This window comes from Kryptolebias marmoratus, linkage group LG23 (assembly GCF_001649575.2).
Source record: "Kryptolebias marmoratus isolate JLee-2015 linkage group LG23, ASM164957v2, whole genome shotgun sequence".
NCBI classification, from domain to species: Eukaryota; Metazoa; Chordata; class Actinopteri; order Cyprinodontiformes; family Rivulidae; genus Kryptolebias; species Kryptolebias marmoratus.
The window spans coordinates 1182057-1204425 of record NC_051452.1 but is presented as its reverse complement, the minus strand read 5'-3'; the positions used below and the strand labels follow the sequence as shown (position 1 = coordinate 1204425).

At 43.5% G+C, this 22369-nt stretch overlaps 2 protein-coding genes across 3 annotated transcripts in view; both read left to right on the top strand.

Annotated features, from left to right (window-relative positions):
• Positions 1-22369, top strand: part of LOC108251186 (gamma-aminobutyric acid receptor subunit gamma-3-like) — a 197343-nt gene that overhangs the window by 37877 nt on the left and 137097 nt on the right. For both annotated transcript variants that reach the window (XM_037973863.1, XM_037973862.1), the window contains exon 3: positions 354-421. In XM_037973863.1, the coding sequence (XP_037829791.1) occupies positions 354-421 (68 nt within the window). The remainder of the gene's footprint in view (positions 1-353; positions 422-22369) is intronic.
• ctns (cystinosin, lysosomal cystine transporter) overlaps positions 15576-22369 on the top strand; it is a gene marked incomplete at its 5' end in the record, with an annotated part of 19194 nt that continues 12400 nt past the window's right edge. The window contains 2 exons of the mRNA XM_025002162.2: positions 15576-15781; positions 19845-19944. Coding sequence (XP_024857930.2) covers positions 15576-15781; positions 19845-19944 — 306 coding nt within the window. The remainder of the gene's footprint in view (positions 15782-19844; positions 19945-22369) is intronic.

Genomic DNA, 22369 nt, shown 5'->3' with positions numbered 1-22369 from the left:
AGTTACCTCGGTTGTGTTTCGCCGTAAGTGGCGCTTCTTCTTCTTCTTCTGCTCTTTATTTTAGCAGTAAGGTAGCAAAGCTGCGCTCTTCTTCGTAGACATTGAGTTTGGCTTCAGCTGCACACAGTTGCAGCGCCTCCTACAGGAAACTGGTGGAGCTACGCAGAGAACCACGCCGTTCAGAAGCCTCGTTTGGATTCATGTTTTTATAATGGGACGCCAACGTTATCCCCCATGGATACGTTTACGCCGCGTGAGCCGACCGTATTTGACGATGGCGATAACCGGATTGTTTATTTGTTGGATGGGAAAAAAAACAACAAGAAGCTGAACCTCTCTTCTTTTTCTTGCAGAGAAACCGACCGTCATCGACGTGGGCATATACGTCAACAGCATCGGGCCCGTGTCCTCCATCGATATGGTGAGTCCTCCTCCTCCTCTTGTTCGCCGTCGACAAACGAGCGCCCGTCGTTTCTAAGCGAGGTCGGCCGGGGCCGCCGCAGCTGTTAGAGCCTCAGCGCGAGCCAAGGAAGGCAGGTGTGGACGCCTCGTTTTTTTATTTTATTTTTTTATTTTTTTATTTTCCCGGATCAGCCGGAGAGAAACTCGTCGCTCTCAGATTAGACGGGCAGTTTGGGTCTCTGTGGAGCAGAGTTCCCTCTTCTTCGTGGAAACTCCCAAGAAAAAAAAAACCCAAAAGAGCAGTCTTGGAAAAACACCAAGATGCGGATCGATGCATATTTCATTACAGCGGGGCGGAAGGTGGAGCTCGATCAGATGCAATAAAACACGAAAAGCTGAAAAGCGAAAGCTTCAAAACAGCCAAATGGGATACTTATTTATTTATTTATCCCCCCTCTTTGTGATACGTTCCTCCTCGCGCCGTAAGAAGTGGGCTGGAGTAGATATGAGACATGATAGGGAGAGGACTTTATCTCTGAACTCAGAAGATGACCAGATGTTGAACTGAAGCTGTTGCTTAGCAACATAAAAAAAAGAAAAGAAAATCAAGATACAAAATCAGTTTAGTCTTTTTTACCGTTCAAAACAGGCTCCGAAAGTGTTTCTTAGACGTGCTCCTGCTGAAGTGGAATATAAAATAAACTATGTTGCCAAAAGTATTCACTCACCCCAGGTTCTTCCATCCTCCATGTGTTTGTGGACCTTGCTTTGTGCGCCGGAGGTCATGTTGGAACAGGAAGTAGCCGTTCCCCAAACTGTTCCCACAAAGTTGTCCAAAATGTCTTGGTACAATGAAGCATTAAGAGTTCCTTTCTCTGGAACTAAGCAGCTGGAAAACCAACCCCACAGCATGATCCTCCCTCCGCCAAACTTTACACTCGGCACAGAGCAGTCAGACAAGAACTCGTCCGTCGGATTGTCAGACGGAGAAGCGCAACTCGTCCCTCCGGAGGACACGTCTAGAGTCCGGCGGCGGCGTTTTTTTTTTACTCCACCTGGATGCAGCTGTTGCCATGGAAACCCATTCCATGAAGCTCTCTGCTCCTGAGCCGATCTGAAGGCCGCATGAAGTCTGGAGATGTTGACTCTGCAAAACGTCGGCGACCTCAGCTGAGCCCACTCTGTGGTTTTACATCGTCTACCACTTCGTTGCCTGTGGAATATTTAGTCGTAGCATCCTATCACGGCACCACGCTGGAATTCTCTGAGTGACCCATTCTTTCACAAATGGTTGTAGAAGCAGGTGATTTTACACACCTGTGGCCGCGGAAGGAATTGACCAAGGATTTTGATGGGTGAGTGAATACTTTTGGGAATATAGTGTTCATACAGTTCCAGTCAGAAGTTCACGTACATCCACGGGCATGCATTTTAGATTAATTTTTGACCTTGAATGATGGATTTGAACCCATTGTATTCTAGAACAGAATGCTTACACGACATAGAAGGTCAAACAGGTTTGAATTTTGTTTAAATTTGATCAATTCCAGACTCAGATCTGTTCCATATTTGGTTAAATGTCCCTTAATGAGGTTTCGTAGCCATCAACAAGATTCTGTCGTAATTCTGTTTGGATATTTGGACCACTCTTCTTGGCGGTCTTGGTGGAGTTAATTTCAAATAAATAGCTTCCTGGAACAGACCAGACTTTGAATCATAGTTCTTAAGTTTTGTGAAGCTTAATGTTTGGTAAATAAAGTAAAATTTAGCAGTTTTATCCACTTTGTGTGATGCTTTCACCACCATGCCTGACACTTGGCACAGTGCTCTTAGTTTGGAAACACTCCAAACCTATTTTGTGCCCCTTTTTTTTTTTTTTTTTTGGCACCGTCAAATCCGTTTTCCTTTCGAAAAGAAACCGTTTCTTTTCCTCTCCCGCATGCCGAAGGTATACAGAGGTACATCAGGCATGAAGCGTTGTTTTAATAAAACCATTAAGTGTGTACGCCGAGACCAGATCACGTTATCGGACACACCTTTTCACTCCGCGTTAACCGCCGTGATGAATCAAATTTAATCTTAAGGTTAAACGTTCAGCCGTGGGTTTCAGTTTAAAGGCTCGACGCTGGACAAAGTTGTCCATAATCGTTAGCCCGAGCCAAAGCGAAATCAATTTGGGATGCAAAACGGGTGCGGCCGAGCTCACAATTCATTAACTTGATTTTCTGTGCCGGGGCGCCGAGAGAACCGGCGGGGAAATGCGCCGTCGCTCTGAGAGACGCCGAACTTGTGGGATCTAAAGGCAGTTCTTACACCGAAATCAAGGAGCGCCACCATCTCTCTCCTCGGTGCCAGAACACGGGGGCGTCTTTAATCGTCACATCTTATCGTCATCACAAATTCCACAAAGGATCCCGAAGTATCTTTGAAACTGGGCGTATTTAAACAGACATAATACATTGGTGTGTATCGTGTACTTCTGACCAGTTCGTGATTGGTCAGAGGTTTACATAACTCCTACTAGTGCCGGGCGATATGGAAAAAGTCCTACATCACGATATGGATAATTTTATATCACGATAACGATATATATCACGATATACCCNAAAGCAGCCGAACTGCAGGTACAAATAACGGGATTTTGAGGTAAACCTATGACAGCTGAGCAGACTAAACTGAGTTCCCAGCGCTCAGAGAGCCCCTCAACATCACATGCTCGCCCGCCCGTAGCTTACACATATAATGAACCGAATCTAGGTTAAATAAACAGAACGCTGAATGCGCTAACTTACTATGCGTCATCAACTTAACACTCGGAGCATCACTTCTCAGGACTACGCCAGGAATGCGATCACATGCAAAATGTAGCGAACTCAACCGGAAGTATATTATGTTGCCCTCGGACTTACATCACTTCCAATAATAACTTCTACCAGTACTTCAAAATAAAATAAAATACAGAAATGCCAGAACCTTTTATACAGCCACCCCCAAATGTGGTTACACATTTGCTAAACATAGACGGCTTTACTAATCTTTGTGGAGTGCCTGTCTAATCTTCTCAGTGTCCTTTCCTTCGGCTGTCACAGCTGGTAAGACAACCAACCGAGCAACTGGCCTAGTGTAAACATGTCCATTAACTTCCACATCCGCAGATCTGATAAGTCCATCATCACTACGATGAATCTTGATCACATGACCTATCGGCCATAAGGCTCGGGGCAACTGGGGATCCACAACCATAATGATTGCATTCTGCAGAAGTTCAGGAGGGGTTGATTGCCATTTGTGTCTTGTCTGTAAGCCAGGAAGGTATTCTGTGATGAACCTTGCCCAAAAGTGATCAGCAAGAATCTGTGAGTGCCGCCAACATCTTCGACTGAGGTTTTCTATCTCTGGGTAGACCACTTGAGGTAGGGATCCATCAGGCCGCCCCATGAGGAGACTATTTGGAGTCACAGGGTCCATGTCTCCCACATCAGTTGATACATATCCCAGAGGCTTTGAGTTCAGTATTGATTCCACCTCCAGAAGAACTGTAAGAAGTACCTCCTCCTGAAGAGGTTGGGAACCCACACAGGTTCGGAGAGCTGATTTCACTGAACGAACCTCTCGCTCCCACACTCCGCCAAAATGTGAGGCTGCTGGGGGATTAAACTGAAACTTAATCTTCTGGGAGGCTAGCTGTCTCTGCAGTGTCTCTGACATGTTGGCAAAGGCTTCTCTGAGTTCCCGATCCCCTCCCTTAAAATTGGCCCCACAGTCAGACCACAGCTCTGCAGACTTTCCTCTCCTAGCGATGAATCGCCTCAGGGCCATAAGGAAAGCATCTGCATCCAGGCTACTTAGGAGATCCAAGTGTACTGCCCTTGTTGTCAGACACTTGAAAATGATTCCCCAGCGTTTCTCCTGCCTCCTTCCTATTGTCACAATCATGGGCCCAAAACAGTCCACACCAGTGGAGTGAAAGGCTGGCTTATATAACCTAAACCGAGCGGCAGGAAGGTCAGCCATCTTTGGAACTGAAGGCTGAGCTCTCCAATGTTGACAGTCAGGACAGCTGCACTGGTATTTACGTATGGCTTCTCTTCCACGCAGTATCCAGTAAGATCTCCGCAGCTCTGCAAAGACCCGTTCAGGGCCTGGATGATGGAGATCGACGTCAAATTTCTGGATGAGAAGACGGGTGAAAGGGTGGGTAGGGTCCAGGACAATAGGGTGCAGTGTCGATCCATCAAGACATCCCAGACGTCGTAATCGACCTCCTACTCTGATAAGGCCTGCTGAGGTATCCAGTTCAGGTGCCAGAGTGAGTAGACGACTTCTGGAGGAAACAGATTTTGCTTCAGCAAGCAAATGACATTCCTCAGGAAATGACTCCTGCTGAGCTTGACTAAGGATGGCCTGCTCAGCAGCCTGATATTCCTCAGCACTAGGTGGAGCAGTTGAGGGAGGTCGCCCTTGAAGTTCCTTAACAGTAACATCCAAGAGCTCCTGCCATGTCTTGTACTCTGTTCCATCCGGACAGGTAGGTGAGGAGGTGTTCGCAGTTCCACAGAAGACAGTCTTTCGGAGCTCTGATTCCTCATTAAAGGGCTCAGAGTTTGGCCTTTTTGGCCATGTGTCGGGACTGTGGAGCAGAAAGGGGGGTCCATCTGACCACCTGTTTGGCACTTTGAGTTCTTCCAGAGACTTCCCTCTTGTTAGGTCATCTGCTGGATTACTTTCTGAGTCTACATAGCGCCAGGTACAGTTTTCTGTCAACTCCTGTATCTCAGCTATCCTGGCTCCTACAAAGATTTTATAGCGACAGGACTGCGAGCTCAACCAGTTGAGGACAGTTGCCGAGTGTGACCACAGGACTGTCCTTCTGATAGACGAGGTGAGTTCATTCTTCAGGATACTGCTCAACTGTGCTGCCACCAAAGCTCCACAGAGCTCTAGGCGAGGGATAGAGACGGTCCGTTTTGGAGCTACACGGGAACGAGCTAGGATAAAGGTGAGGTGAACCTGCCCGCTGCACTCTTCAGTTCTCATGTAAGCCACAACTCCATAAGCTTTCTTAGATGCATCTGCAACGATGTGCACTTTACGGAGGTCCTCTTCTAAGTTGGCTTTGGTAGGAGTGTAAGCATGTGGGAAGGTAAGCTGAGGTAGAAACTTAAGCTTCGCCTCCCAGTCATTCCAAGCTTGAAGGAGTGCAGATAGAAGGTTTGAGTCATCCCAACCATGCTTCTTATCCCACAACTGCCTCAGGAGGAGCTTGGCTCGAGTAGTGAAAGGTAACAGATAGCCTAAAGGGTCATACTGTGACGCTAGACCTCTATAGATGTTTCGAAATGTTGGCATCTCATAGGATACAGGTCTGTGCTTATAGCCCAAGGAGTCTGTATTCCAGTCCCAACTGAGCCCGAGTGTTGTCTCTGAGGAGTTAGATTTGTCTTCTGCCAGCCACAGATCCAGACTTTGCGATCTTGCTGCGGGAGGCAGATGACTCACAACACTGGGGTCATTGCAAGCCCACTGACGTAACTCAAAGCCGGCTGATTTTAGCAGTTCTCTCAGGCGGTCTACTAGGATTTTGGCTTCTTTAGGTGAACCAACACTCTGTAAACAGTTGTCTACGTAGAAACACTTCTCAATGGAGAATCTTAGGTTGTCATCGGGCTGGGTGTGTTCTGTCACATGACGCTGTAGAGCAAATGTTGCACAGCAGGGGCTTGAAGTTGTCCCAAAGGGCAGGACCTGCCACTCAAAGATCTTAGATGTTCATCCACCTTCAAATCCTGCCAAAAGAACTTCAACAGGGGGCGATCCTCCGGAAGGAGAAGTACCTGATGGAACATCCCCTTGATATCGCCACTCACAGCTATGGGATATTCACGGAACCTGATTAGGACTACCAGTAAAGGGGCTCCAAGAGTGGGGCCAGGGAGCAGAAACTGATTCAGGGACTGTCCAAGGTACTTATGAGAGCAGTTGAAAACCAGGCGATTCTTCCCATTATGACTGACGAGATGATGGGGAATGTACCAGCTCTCCTTTGTTGGTGTGTCCTCTTTTATAGCTCCTGAATGAATCAGCTTCTGCATTTCTGTTCTGTAGGCATCAGCCTGATAGGAATCCTTTAATAGACGTCTCTCTGTGCTTCGAAGCATGGCCATGACAGATTCTTTTGGTGCATTCAATTGTGGCATCTGTGCATGGCAGAGGAGAGGCGTGGCATACCTCAACACGCCATCAACCGTGATGCGAACCGTTTTAGCTTTGAGCAGAGCCACGGCTTGAAGATCCTGCTTTGACCGGGTCACTTCCTTCTCAGATGTGTACGGTACTGCATCCATCTGCCAGAGCCGCTCTACATGCTTGAAAAACTCATCCGATTGAGGGGATGTGTATAAGCATAGGACAGGCTGGGTTGGCCGCCCCATCAAAAGACTTGGCCCCTGACGTGTCCACCCCCGCCGAGTATGGACAGCTTCTGGACTGCCAGGTGGGCCAAGCCGAACTGGTTCTATGGGGGTTATCAGATGTGGCTGGTCTGAACCAATAAGGAGCAGCGGCTCAGCTCGTTTCAACGCCGGCACTGGGATCCCTTGCAGGTGTTTATACTTCCTTCGTAGCTGATCATCAGGGTAGGTATGATGAGCTAGGTTGAGGCAATCAGCTGTGAACGCTCCCTCAATCTTGTGTTGTGACCTAGGATTGGTAGCTGCAGAAACACTGAAAGATACATTGCGTCCATGGATCATCTGAATATTGTAGCGGACGGTGTGTAATGGAAGATCCTCGGGATGCCCGCCAGCCCAAGGATTTTCGCAGCAGCCGGGAGCAACATGGTCCTCTCGGAACCGTCATCCAGGATTGCAAAGGTATCTAGAGTGTGTTTCCCATGACTTAGAACCACAGGAACAATCTTGAGTAGAACACAATGGCTGGCTCCATGTCGATCTAAATAGAGGGAATCTGACGCTGACGCAACTTTCTTCCTTTGCAGCAACACCTGTGGCGTTTCTTTCTGTTCTGACATTTACCTCATGAAGAGCCAGCAGGTGTTTTCCTTGACAAAGGCTGCAGGGTTTCTTCAGTGTGCACTGAGCAGCTAGATGGTTTCGGGCATAACGCCAGCATCATTTGTTGACTTGAATCCAGTTCTTTATTTCTTCTTTGGAGAGTCTAGCCACACCATCGCATTGGCTGAAATAATGTTCTGTGCTCTCACAGTAGGCACAGTAGGCTTTGCTCTTAGTCTTCCCTCCAGCTCGACTGTCCTTTGGTGGCAGGAAAGTGTGTCCTTTCACATTATGTAGGACTGTAACAGTCTGTTTGAAGGGATGGGCATCCGCCTATCTGCAGGTCCGTTCTCTGCTACCTTTCCCATCAGCTTGACTATCGAACCCTTGGCACCATGACTCATGACGAAGCCACTAAGATAAGTCATATAGGATGTAGGTGGTGCCATGCTGTTTGAACTGATGTCGACGAAAGTCAGCTCTTTGTTCTGGAGGAAGCTTACTTATCAGACGGGCAACACAGTTCAGTTCCACTTCTCTCTCAAGTCCTAATGTTTGCAGCAGACCGACTAATGATTGAACCTGGAGAGAGAACCTTTGGAAGGCTACTATATCACCTCGCCTTATTTCTGGGCCATCTAGGACACTTGCTATTTTCCTTAAAGCAAAATGATGAGGTTGTCCAAATTTATTATGTAGGGCAGCCATGGTGTCAGTATAAGGCTTTGTTGCGTTCAGGTAAGCATCAGCTATTAGTCGAGCTTCATCAAACTTAAGATGGTCCACAAGTATTTGATACTTAAAGAGCTCAGTTGCGTTAGGAGGGAGTAGGTTCTCCAGGGCCATTCGGAGCCTGGCAAACTCAGAAGGATCTGAATGAATGAACTTTGGAATTGTTGGTTTGGGCCCCCTATATACTAACTCAGATGAAGGAGGTGGGGCTGAATTACGCCAGTTTGATATCTCACATGCTGCTCCTGTGATTGAAGTAGGGGGGTTAACTGGAACAGACTTTAATTGCAGCATACCTGCGTTACTTGGTGTCCAGCGTGAAGATGGCTCGAAATGTTGCGAAGGAGCATGGGACACGTTTCCTCTCTGATCCTGAGCCTGCGGGATGTGTGTCGGCAGAAAGGAGTTAGGTGGTAAAGATGCTGCCTCAGGCGGGGGGTAGCACCGTAAGCCATACTCTGAATGCTGTCCTTCAACATTTAGTTTGGAGAATCCTGTGTGCAGCTCCTCTCTGGGTTCAGGCCATGGAGGTGGGTCAGGCCACTCCTCCTCATCTTCGTCTTTAACCAGCCTCGTGCTAGCGGTGGTGCTGTACACCCTTTCTAAGCTGCTCTTAGGGGGCTGATGGAGGATATATTTTGCAGCAGTCAGCTAAGCCAAATCCTTCTTCAGTGAGTGAGCAGCCTCAATAAGTGGTTTGATGTCACTCCTCGCTTCATTAAGTTCTCTCAGGCTCTCCTGTAGAACTTCCTGTGATTGACGTAGCTTCTCTCTCTCCACCTGCAAAGTTCTGAACTCTGTTTGAGGTGGTTGGATGGGGGGCTCCAACAGGTTATAAGGGGAAAGTTCAGGTGAGAGACCCCTAGAGTTCCTCCTTTGTTCACTTCTCTCCAGCCGGGAAGAAGTATTATAGCAGGTGGCATCACTATCACCATAGAGAGATGGTGCATTGCTATAATGAGGTTGGTGTTCCACATGTCTTGGGAGAGGCGGTGGGGTTTGCCAATGTGACATTTCTGTTCTGGGATGATGTGTGTATTCAACTTCGAAGTCATCAAAATGGCTTGGTCGGCGTGTCGGCCGTTTAGGTCTCACATCAGGAAATGTCACTCTGTCTGGCTCCATCCTGAGTGCTCTCTATCTGGGTTGAAGGACCAGTGTTAATTTGGGATAGGTTCGTAGGTATTTTGCAGCAAACAGGATGGTGTATCGGTCAGGATACAGGAAGAGGACATGAGGCTTAAGCTTTAACTGTAGATGTGAGCTGGTTTATTTATCTTGATACTCAGTGTTGCCAGCAGTCTGTAATACCAAATAAATTGCCATTAGGCNTGTCGCAAAATGGAGGTTCTTTGCAAAATAGTTATTTTTTCTTCTTATTTATCACTTTTATAAACTGAATGTATGCAAAGTCACAACACTAATACATTCGTCGTAGCCTACGTTATGAAATATTTACATGAATCATTGATACAATTATGATAGAAACGATAGAAGAAAATATATCACGATAGACACTTTTCTATCGTCCCCACGATATGTATTGTTATATCGCCCAGTACTACTTATCATCATCACAAATTCCACAAAGGATCCCGAAGTTTCTTTGAAACTGGGCGTATTTAAACAGACCTAATACATCGGTGTGTATTGCGTACTTCTGACCAGTTCGTGATTGGTCAGAAGTTTACGTAACTCCTACGACACTTCCAGGGAAGCAGGCAGAACAACTGGCCGAGTCTGGTTCCAGGAAATGTCTTGTTATCACAAACTCCCCCGTCCTGGAAAGTTTTGGCGATAACAATCGAACACAACCCCCACCCGTCTTCCAGAAGCGTTTCCAGAAACACCACAGCTGAGCCAAGAAAACTCATATCGTCCGGAATTAGAATATTCCATCATGTAAAGGAGCGGCTGCCGTATCGTCTCGTGATGCGTGTCGTGTAATATCCTGTGAGATACCGAGGAGGCTGATAGAGGCGGAGAGGAAAAAATAAATAATAATAAAAGAAAAAGGCTCGATCTGTCCAAACTGTTCAGCAGAAATGACAACACAGAGATTAGGAGTGCGTCGTAAGAAGCAAATATGGCAAGCCAAATCGTTATATAACTTACAGGATATCCATAATTCATGTGTTTATTGAACTGGTGGCAGAAACCACCGTGAAACTCTCAGTTCCAGCTGATTATCTTTTTGGACTGAGCTTGATTCAAGGCTAATTAACCTCAGCAATTAGCCTCAAATAACTGAGTCAATTTATTCGATAATTAGCTCAAATTTTGTGCGTTAGTGTCCAGGAGTCGCCTACAACCCACAGTAAGCCAACATGCTAGCATATCTCATAGGATTTTTGTTTAAACTTTGCACAAACCTTTTTTTTTTTTTGCTATACCCAAGGAAGTAATAAGAGTTAGATATGCATCTATGTGTTACAACAGCCTGCCATAGAGCCTGAAAGCACACATTCAAGTGTATAAAATAGTTTAGTGTCTGTATAGTTTATTTTTTTCTCCTATAGGTCATAATATACCACAGCAATCTAAATTTTCTTGAGATTATAATTCATTTTTTGATCATAAAGTGGTGGTTTTACAGCTTTATAGCTAAGAAACTAGTTGTCAAAGTGGAACCTGTTGTATCCATTGTAGCCACATTGATTTACTTGTCCAGGAAAACCTCAAAGTCAAGTTATTTTAATATTCAGAAGTCATACGGTCTTGGTCTCGAAGCGTCAGGATGACGATCGCCATCAGATTCGAAAGCCGCCTTCAGCCGCCTGAGGATGCCCATCCAGCGCACCCGGAAAAGACCAGATGTCCCCAGAGTTTGACATTTAGCTCCACTGAACACAGAAACCGCTTAAGGAGAAAATGAACGGAAAATTAGGACCCATATAAACCAGGGGTGGGTATTCCTGGTCCTCATGGCCACCATCCTGCAGGTTTTCCTTGTTTCCTCTGCTCCAACACACCTGCTTTGAATCAATGGGTGATTAACAGGCTTCTGCAGAACAGGAAGAGGTGATTTAACCATGAATCAGGTGTGTTGGACCAAGGATAGTGGCCCTCCAGGACCAGGATTGCCCACCCCTGGTGGCCGACTTGGAAGACACCGACAGAACAGGATCGGAGACGAAGAGACGGCGTCAAACGAGTCCAACCTGCAATGGGAACGAGCTCAACTTCGTGTTAAAGGCTTAATAAAGGTTATAGGGGGGGGGTAGCCCCCCCCATTACGGAATCACAGAGTTTGGAAACCATCTGGACATGACAGTCAAACTTCTGTGACTCCCATCAAGAACTTTCGCGAAGGGAAAGGTCTTTATTAAAATAAATAACCAATGATAAACAACCTGCTATCGGCATATGGTTCGGGCTTAATTGGAAATGCCATGGAGCTAATGATCAGCATATGGCGTCTCATTAGTCCGGCACGTCACACGAAGCCGAATAGACTCATCCAACGAGTTTAACGCAAAGATGAGATCAGAGAACCACCCCTCCATTCCTCCAAAAACCCTCCTCAAACCAGCAGCAAGGCTCTTTCATCCGATGTATTGGGTCCACTTTCCCCCCCTCGTAGTGCTGTAATTTCCACGATAAAAGGACGAAGCTTTGCGAACCCGGTGATTATTCCGGTTCCGAGCCCCCGCCGGGTGCGAATCAACGGTTTTAAATCAGCGGCTCTCGAGAAATTCCGGTGAAGGGGGCTTGCTTTACTGGTGCCGCGAAGCTGCTTATTAGGACGCGGCGGAAACACGAAGGGGCATCAATCAACAGGCGACGCTGGCGGAAAAAAAAAAAAAAAAAGCACAACACGACGAGGCTTTGTGCAAATCTGGTGGGGCTGAATTCAAACCCGAAGCTGCCAGAGCTAATATTTACACTGTTATACACTGAACACAATCACATAATGTCCAAAGAAATTTATTTAAGTTATGTCTTGTTGCATTTTCAAGCGCAAAAATGTTCCACAACCGACAACGGTGATCTTTTATGTCGAAGTCGTCCTCGTTTGCTTCGATGCTCTTCATGAGATCTTCTTTACGAGGTTTAATAAAAGCGTCCTCGAAGAACAAAGCAAGCACCAAGCGACATGATTAAACCCCCGTGCTCTCTCAAAACAACAGAATCTGTATTTATTTTTTGTTTTTTTTGTTCTCTGCCACCACTCGCTCCCTCAAGACCACATCGACATCAAAAAAAACAACCTGGCGTCGTTATTTATACGTTTTTTTTTTTCAAAATCCCACATCCATTTTTAATGGAGCCCGGCGCTTTGTGGCTCTTAAACTGTTTCCGTATTCGGCTGTGCTAAATGTCAAACGCTGCTGAAAACACTCGTCTCCGGCTGCGCTGGATGGGTATCCTAAGGCTGCCGAAGATGATGAAATGCTTTTCTGTTGCTCATAAATCCAAAGATTCACAGGCAGGAAAAACAGACAGACGACGACTTCTGAATTTTAAAATAACTCGGCTTTGATTTCTCGAAGTATCCCATTTTCCAGGAAAATTTGCAGACTTTTTTTTATGGCTGGAGTAGGGGTGTAATATTCAGTTTAGGTCAATTTATTTATATAGCGCCAAGTCACAACAAAAGTCTCACATACATTTTAAAAGCCAATTAGTCGTCGTCTCCCATCCTGAGCAGCACCTGGTGACAGCGGAAAGGGAAAAAATCCCTTTTTAGCAGGAAGAAAACTGCAGCAGAACCAGAACCAGGCTCAGGACAGGCGGCCATCTGCTTCGAACCGGCTGGGGTTAGAGGACAGGAAAGAGACAGACTCAGAACGACTGGTCCAGGTGGGGTTTCTATAACAAGAACGACAAAGAAAAACACATTAATTATAGAAATAGTTACAAATACAAACATGGTGGAGATTTGAGTGAATAAAAACGGCAGCAAAGTGAGGAACTGTGGTCAATTTGTCCTCCTGCTGTCTGAGCCTATAGCATCATAACTAAAGGATGGCGCAGGAAACCGAAACCAACCCTAACTGTAGGGTTTATCAAAAAGGAAAGTTTTAATCCTAATCCTGAAAGTGGACTGTGTCTTGGTCTACTTCATGTTCAGAAACTGGAAATTGGGTCTACTTTTACAAAGTCTAGGAACCATAAGTAAACCTGGGAAACCTAGGAAAATATGGAACAATAAAACCTGTAATGTAAGATGTACCCAATCAAAACTAGAGAACTAGGGTAATACTACTGATATAATACTACTGATGTAGAGTATTTTATACAGCATAACTAAAGGAGAGCTCAGGAAACCCTAACCAAACTTAACTATAGGATTTATCAAAAAGGAAAGTTTTAATCCTAATCCTAAAAGTGGACTGAGTGTCTTAGTCTACTTCATGGACAGAAACTGGAAGTCGGGTCTACTTTTACAAACTCTAGGAACCACAAGTAAACCTGCAGTCTAAAAGCAAAGTGCTCTGTTAGGAAAATATATAACAATAGTAGCGAGTCTCCATTTTCTTTCTATTTTCACATGAGATGTTATTCAGTTATGGATTTCCATCAGTTTTAGGCCAAGTTATTTGTAATAAACAGTCTCTGAAAACGGGGAAATAACTATTCGACACGCCGCTTAAAGTTGAAATTGTACAAATAAGACAAAACAATATGCCTAATTTTTAATTTTACAGTGATGTTACCAATTGACAAATCTCCATCTTGCTTCTGGGAGGGTTATTTAAATCTAATTTGTTTCTCTTTCCTGTTAGACCAAAGCTTGACCCACAACACTGCGGTAGATACAGAGCGAATTATGCTAAATATGATCAAACCCGAACCCAGAAATAGCTCCGGAGCGGAATGACCTTGTTTTCTCGTTACTTTTAAAAAGCTTCACACTTGGCCGCGCTCCCATCTTCTCCATTCCGAGTCAGATCCGTTAGGATCTCTGTTAAACACTCGCTTCCTGTGTTTGTGTATCTGACTCCATGTGTGTGTTTGTGTTAGACTCATGATCTGTGGGATGAATGGTGGAGTGATTAACCGGCGTTAAAGCCGGGCGAGTGCACGATAACGGTCTGTGAATTAACCGACAAAGAGGCGCCGCGACGCCTGCAGACCACGCTCGGGCAAAGGAGCGGGCGGACGGCGTCTGCGTCCTGCAGCTGAACGAAGCAACCGAGTGTCTAAAGCAGCTCCATCCGTCTCTGAATCCCTCTTGATGCGTGTCAGAACGCTCATCGAGGTCACGTGATCCGCTCCCGCTAAAAACAAACCCACAAGCAGCAGAATGAGTAAAAAACAAACGTCTCTGGAAGCCCTAGATGGGACCGTCTGATTACTGAGAAACAGGCTCAGGGCTCCACTGGTTCAGCGTTATGGGGAGTTGGATTCTTTGTGGTCTCTTATTTTGAAGGGCGTGTTTAAACACAGAGAGCATCAGGGGAAGGAGAGGCTGTTATTCATGTTGATAACGCAGCTAACAAAGCTGTGAGGACACGTTGGATTTACCTTTATTAGGTTTTATTAAAANGTAGCTTACACATATAATGAACCGAATCTAGGTTAAATAAACAGAACGCTAAATGCGCTAACTTACTTTGCGTCATCAACTTAACACTCGGAGCATCACTTCTCAGGACTACGCCAGGAATGCGATCCCATGCAAAATGTAGCGAATTCAACCGGAAGTATATTATGTTGCCCTCAGACTTACATCACTTCCTAGAATAACTTCTACCAGTATTTCAAAATAAAATAAAATACAGAAATGCCAGAACCTTTTATACAGGTGGCTTTGCTGCTGTAGGATACGATGTAACAATGGTTTGTGTTCTGTGCAACCACTTATCAGGCAGATTTAAAAGATTTGTTAACAAAGAAAAGACTGATGATGATGCACAGCAACTTTGGATTTACATTAAGAATTTATTTAGCCTAAAGGGGATTGCTAAACTGAGTTAATTTGGCATGTTTTTAAAATGAAATGGGGGAGACGTCTATCATTTAATGTATATTGCTCCATATTAGCACAGCTGAATTCTGCTCCATGCCTCTTTTGGTTTTGCAAAGCTCGCTTTATTTCTGAAAGCTCACATCTATGCCAGCTCGATTAGTGATTTATGAATGGTCAGAGGCAGCTTAATGATGAACTGGTCTTTGAAGCGATTTTGTCGAACTGTTTTGTAAAATTACCTGTAGATTTGCTACTGTGTTTGGGGTCACTGTCCTGTTGCATCATGACCCAGTCTAGTACAATCTCCAATTGTTGGACAGATGCTTATCTGAGATCATTGCTGATGTCTGTCTTTTTCAGCATTGTAATAACACACACCTGTATACTCCAGAGCAGGTGTTTTGACATGCTGCTTTTACCTTCTGCTTTGGTTTCTTAATTGAATGAGGTTGTTTTTACGTCGTTATTTTGTGACACACAGTTCATTAGATAACAATAGGGTTTTTCATTGATTTTACAATGTTTTCTGTCCAATAATCCACCATCCAATTTTTTCAATAAATCTTCATCTCAGTTTTAATTTGTCTTCCAGGATCCGGTTCACAGTAATCCACAGCAGAGTTCTGTCATTAATCAGTGAAGTGATCGGATGGATCTACTTCTTGGCCTGGTCTGTGTCTTTCTACCCTCAGGCATGGGAGAACTGGAAGAGGAAAAGGTAGATTTATCTGTGTGTCCACTGCTTTTCTTTTGGATTATACAAAATGTATCATAGAATAGAAAAGAACAGAGTAGACTTTTTTTCTCTCAGCAGGAAAATTCAGTGACACAGCTCTCAAGAGACCAAAATACACAGAAAGTCTTATAAAACTACTGAAACAGAAATAACGTGCACTAAAAGATTGTGCAAATGTGCAAAAAATAGGACTGTATTGTTTTAAAGCTTTGTGCAATGTTGAACTCTTAGCAATTTTACATATATTTTATGAATATGTGCAACATTACAAAGAATGCACAAGCTTTTCAACAAATGACCAAATTCAGCCAGTTTTCAGTTGGTCTTGTTTAGCTGATGACATTCAGATGTAGACATCAACACTTAAAATACTCTATTAAACCAGTAATGTTTGCTTTCTGATTATAAATAAGATGCACAAAATAAATATCTTCAGAAACTAAAGAAATTTAGGTGTTAGAGTTGAAACCAGATGTTTATGTGCACTGCCTAAAGTAGTTCATCATTGTCCATTTGTAAGACTCGTTTGTATCTAAGATTTAACTGATGTCTTGAAGTATTGCTTTAATATTTCTACATAATGTTCTTCCCTCATGATGCCATCTATTTTGTGAAGCAGACCAGTCTCTTCTGCAGCAAAACACCCCCAGAACATGATTTTGGCTCCCCCGTACTTCACAGTGTGGATGGTGTTCTCAGGTTCGGAAGCTTCCCCCTTTTTTCCTCCAAATGTAACAATAGTTGAACCAATCGAGTACTGGACCGGAGATTCCTAGCCAACTCTCCAGTTGTTTCAATAATATATCATACTCACAGGGTTTCCCCCAAGAAAAGAGGCTAAGCCCGGTGGTAGGTGGTTGTTCGCCAGCCAATCGCCGGCCGACCGCCGACTGACCGCCGACTGACTGCCGACTGACCGCCGACTGACTGCCGACTGACCGTGATTTAATAAAAAAATGATTAAAGTTCACAGAAAGTTGAAAATATGGCTATTTATTATTTGATATTGTAAGATATTTGTGAAAAAAAAAAGAAAAAGATATTTGTGCCAAATATTTACACAACTACAGTTTTACAAAAAGGCTTTTGAAATACTTTTTTAAACAAAAATATAATTAAAATAAATACTAACTGATTGCACCTAATTTATAAATAAATAATAAATTAAAAAGTGCAAACAAAGCACCAACACACGTCTTACTTCCTGGCCAATGAATAAGAACAGACAACTCTGAAAAACAGAGAGATACTGTACTGTGCATATCTAATGCTGAATTTAATAGCATCATTTTACTGGTAAACAAGGATAATATTTTCACTAAGCGCAAAAAATGCTTTACCATATTTGGTCTTGTAAAGCCACCTGCTGAATTTCGGCTCAACAAATGTTTTTTGGTTAAACCCGCTCGTTCCATGTTTATTACTGTGGCTCTGACAACATGCTAACTCCAGCGGTAGCTGAAGGTGGCTCAGCCTCAGGGCCAATTAGAGTCCCGCAGGGCTCCGCGAACAGCACGCGGACCTCAGGAGGAAGGTAGATCTATTATGTGTACAAGAGACCAAGTGGAAGGGCAGCAAGGCTCACAGCAATGGGGCAGGGTTCAGCAGTTTTACCATGGTGTGGATAGGAAGAGAAATGGAGTAGGGGCAGTCCTGAAGGAGTTAGCAAGGAATGTAGTGGAGGTGAAAAAAGTGTCCAATAGGGTGATGTGTCTGAAAGTAGAAGTAGAAGGTCTGATGTTCAGTGTTGTCAATGGTTCTGCTCCACAGGTTGGATGTGATGTAGAAGAGAAAGATTCTGGGAGGATCTTGATTAAATGATAGAGAGTATTCACAGGAGGGAGAGAGTGGTGATCGCAACAGATCTGAATGGACATGTTAGTGAAGGAAACAGAGGAGAAGAGGAGGTGATGGGCAGGTTTGGTGTCAAGGAAAGGAACCAGAAAGGACAGATGGTAATGGTTTTTGCCCAGAGGATGGAAATGGCTGTAGTCAACACCTATTTCTAAAAGAGGGAGGAACACAGGGTGACCTATAAGAGTGGAGGCAGGAGTAGGCAGGTAGACTACATTCTGTATAGAAAAGGTAACCTGAGGGAGATTGTGGACTGTAAGGTTGTGGCAGGAGGGAGTGTGGCCAGACGGCATCAGATGGTGGTGTGTGGGATGAGTGTTGTGATGATGAAGAGGAAAAGAGTAAAGGCAGAGACGAGAACCAAATTGTGGAAGTTGAAGAAGGAAGAATGTTGTGAGGAGTTCAGAAAGGAGCTCTGGGTGGGAGGAAAGACCTTCCAGATGACTGGGCTACTACAGCCACGGTGATTAGAGAAACAGGTAGGAAGGTACTTGATGTGTCATCTGGACAGAGAAAAGATGATAAGGAAACCTGGTGGTGGAATAGTGAAGTGCAGGAAGTTATCCGGAGGAAGAGTTTAGCCAGGAAGAAATGGGACAGTGAGAGGACTGAAGAGAGTAGACAGGAATATAGGGAGATGCAACGTAGGACAAAGAGGTAGGTAGTAAAGGCAAACAAGGAGTCATATGATGAGTTGTACAAGAGGCTGAATACTAAGGAGGAAGAGAACACTTGTATCAACTGGCAAAAAGGCTGTGCAAGGAAAGGAAAAGGATGTGCAGCAGGTTAGGCTTGTTAAAGATGGAAATGGTAATTTTCTAACATTGTGTGATGGGAAGATGGAAGGAATACTTTGAGGAGCTGATGAATGAAGAGAATGAAAAGAATGAAAAAGAAAGAAGAGTAGAGACCATAGAAACTGTGGACCAAAAAGTAGAAGAGATTAGTGAGGATGAAGTTTGGAAAGCTTCAAGAGGATGAAGAAGGGGAAGGCAGTTGGACCTAATGACATACCAGTAGAGGTGTGGAAATGTCTAGGAGAGATGGCAGTGAGGTTTTTGACTCAATTATTCAGCGGTATTTTTGAGAGTGAGAAACTGCCTGAGGAATGGAGAAGTGTGTTGGTGCAATCTTTAAGAACAAGGGTGATGTACAGAGTTGTAGCTACTACAGGGGAATTAGAGTTGATGAGCCACTTGATGAGGATCTGAAAGAGAGAGTTGAAGAAGCTAGACTTAGAGAAAAGGTGACTATTTTTGAGCAGCAGTATGGTTTTATGCCAATAGAAGAGCACCGCAGAGTGGAGTGGGAGTGGATTGGGGAAAAGTTTCAGGAGTGATTTGTTACAAATGGGTGGCAGCAAAGGTCAAAGGACAAGTTTACAAGACAGTGGTGAGAGCAGCTATGTTGTATGGTTTGGAGTCAGTAGCACTGACTAAAAAACAGGAGACAGAACTGGAAGTGGCAGAGCTGGAGATGTTGAGGTTCTCCTTGGGAGTGACAAGGATGGATAGGATTAAGAGGTCATCACAGGTACAGCACAGGTACCTCTTGACTGTGAGATAAAGTTAAAGAGGCCAGATTGAGATGGTTTGGACATGTGCAGAGGAGGGACAGTAGGTATATTGGTAAAAGGATGTTAGAGATGCAGCTGCCATAGCAAAAAGCAAAGAGGTAAGCCAAAGAGAAGCTATATGGATGCAGTTAAAGAGAACATGGAAGTAGTTGGAGTGAAGACAGGATGTAGGAGACAGAGTTAGATGGAGGAGGATGATTCATTGTGGCGACCCCTGAAAAGGGAACAGCTCAAAGAAAAGAAGAACAAAAACATTCTCCTTCTCATTTGGACATTTAGCAAAAAAAAATATAAGAAAAAATATGATAATTTTTTTTTAATCCTAACTTACTTAAAACAGGAAAGGTTTAGTTTGATTTAATGTTGGACAATAAGTAAACTATTGAAATAAATTAAAATGGTTTTGTATTTCTACAGTGTATGTAACCATCTGGTTTCAACTTTATCTCTGGAATAAAAAGAAGAAAAAAAAACTAGCTGATTGGATCCAAACCTTCCTACATCCATCCAAGTGGAGACATGTTGCACTTTTATATTTCTCACATGGCTCTAATACTGTGCAAAAAACTAGGATAAATAAATCTAAAACAAAAAAAATTACATGTTTGTGTTTAGTGTTGTAGGTCTCAACTTTGACTTCCTGGCTCTGAACCTGACAGGATTCATAGCTTACAGTGTCTTCAACGTCGGGCTATTCTGGGTCCCTTACATAAAGGTAACTTCATCCTCCAATCAGGGACTGCACTGCTCACATATTAAAAACTTCTCAGTCAGGATGAGGACCACTGAGAAACAAAACGCTAGATTAAAAACTGAAATCCTATTGTAATTCTGAGGGAACAGCCACAGAACACAAACAGCAGTCATACATCCTGTTCTGAGTATTAAAAAAATAGAAAATCAAAGGCCTACGATTTTTAAAAGGAATGCATATCACCCGCTGTCTTTTATGCCAGAGTTTAAGACTCAGATAATTTCATGTTGAGAAATGAGCCATTTTGGTTAAACCTTGAAAATAACTTTCAGATGTCACAAGATGTCACATTCAGATTAGGTGTTGACTCTCAGACACAACCACACCAAACTTTAGCTTAGTATCTGGAAAACTGGAAAAGTAAATTACAGCAATTTTGGTTGTTTGTAAGGTCAGCTTTTTAAGTCAGCCATTTTAAATTGGAATGTTAATCAGTTGTACATGTACAATTAAAGATTCATTTTTAAAGTTACATTAAAATCTATCAAATTTTGTTTGATAACAAACTGAAGAGAAAGCCTTGGCTGGTGACTGCAATTGTCAGTTTCTTTTGCAGTTCGTTTTGGTGTTTGTTGTGTGAAGATTCTTCATCCATGTTTGTTTTTGTAGTGTTTTTGTAAATACAGCATAGAAAGGATAAAGAAAGAGAAAACCATAAGGAGAAACTTAAGTTGAGAACAACTTTTGAACCTTTTAAGATAATTGCTCTGGCTCTTGCCTGACTCCTGCTGCATTAGTTGCCTCCTTTCCAACCTTCTGCAAACATCATTGCAACTTCAGGTGACCTTGGATGGAACACCCTCAATGGGCTCTGGGCCTTAAAGGTGAACTGAAATCAGATCTCAAAAAATTGACATTTCATGAATGTTATTTAGTCAAATACATCCACACAACAATCCAGGGACCCATTTTTCCTATAGAGGGCTGAAACTGACATAATCAAAAATAAAAGTAGAAATAGATATATTTTGTTTTGCCTTTTCATTACACGGTTTCATCAAGTAATGTTTATATTTTGTTTTGCCTTTTCCTTATACAATCGTTTGTTCTTTTGACATTTCCTCGTCTCCTCTTTTTACTTTACCGTGTGCATTTCTGCCTCAGTATGCAAATGAGGAGGCTGCCTTCTTGGTCCAGCTCCTCTCCTATTGGTCAATAACCAGGAAGAAACAGGATCCATGTGCAGATCGATTGTTCATGCCTGCGCTTTCGGCCATTTCAGGAGAACACCTCATTTGAGAGGAAGTGAAGTCTAGCAGAGATTTCTCAGACAGCTGCAGAAGAGTTAAGGCACGTTGCTAGCTTAGCTGACAGCAATACAGTCAGTGATGACTATTTATTGTTTCCCTTTCTAAACNTTTAAGCTAGCATTTTGCTACTTTTACATTACTTTTAAGCTAGCATTTTGCTACTTTTACCTTACTTTTAAGCTAGCATTATGCTACTTTTTTGCTACCGTGAAAACACTGTCGATATTACAGTTGGACGTCGACCACCATTCTAAGCCACACTTCCACAGTTTTTTATTTTGGCTTTCATTCCCGTCAAATTAAAATAAGATTAGGGAAAATTATTGGTTTGATCAATATTTTAATCACTTTTATGCATTTTTTTGCTCTTAAAGAACCAATAAATCACAGTTATTCTGACATTTTCCTTGATTTACTTGTTGAATTTTCACTTAATTGACAAAATACTATTTAAAAAGTAGGCTACTGGATAAAATAAATCCAGAAAAATAAAATTGCACTTCCACTATTATGGGATGGTGGTGCATTCAAGGTGTGCTTTTAGTGTATAGCTTATCCAACCCTTTTCTCTACAATCATAACTATCGGGTTTTCTTTTTTTTTTCATGAAAGGTGGCAGGCATCAAATGTCAGGCTTTTTAATTCCAAGTTTCTGTCTCTTTATTTTAGATGTATAAAAGTGATAATATTTCGATAGCTTCCTCGGTGAGGTAGTGAAAATGTGCCGGCTGCTCTTTGATGTGCGCTTCCCGTTCCCCGTTCTAATCTTGGCTCGGAGCCGGAGTGAAGGGGGAAAAACCAGCTGAAAATGTGACGTTGCTTCTTATCTGGAGCCACCTGCACTCCAACCGCTGGCCGCGGTCCAAAGAGAAAAGGAGGGGGAGGGGGGGGGGAAGGGACAGCTCAGCTTTTTATTTTTTTATAATTATCACATTTAGTGGAAACAAAATAAACATCTTGAATATCTGAGTGGCTCCAGATCACCGGAGGATGAATCGGTCCTGATTTCACCGCAGCTTCCGTGTTTCTCCTGCGCTTCGATCGTTAAACGATTTAATGATGGAAAACATCCATCCATCCATCCATCCATCCATCCGTCCAACAAACTAACATCCATCCATCCATCCATCCATCCA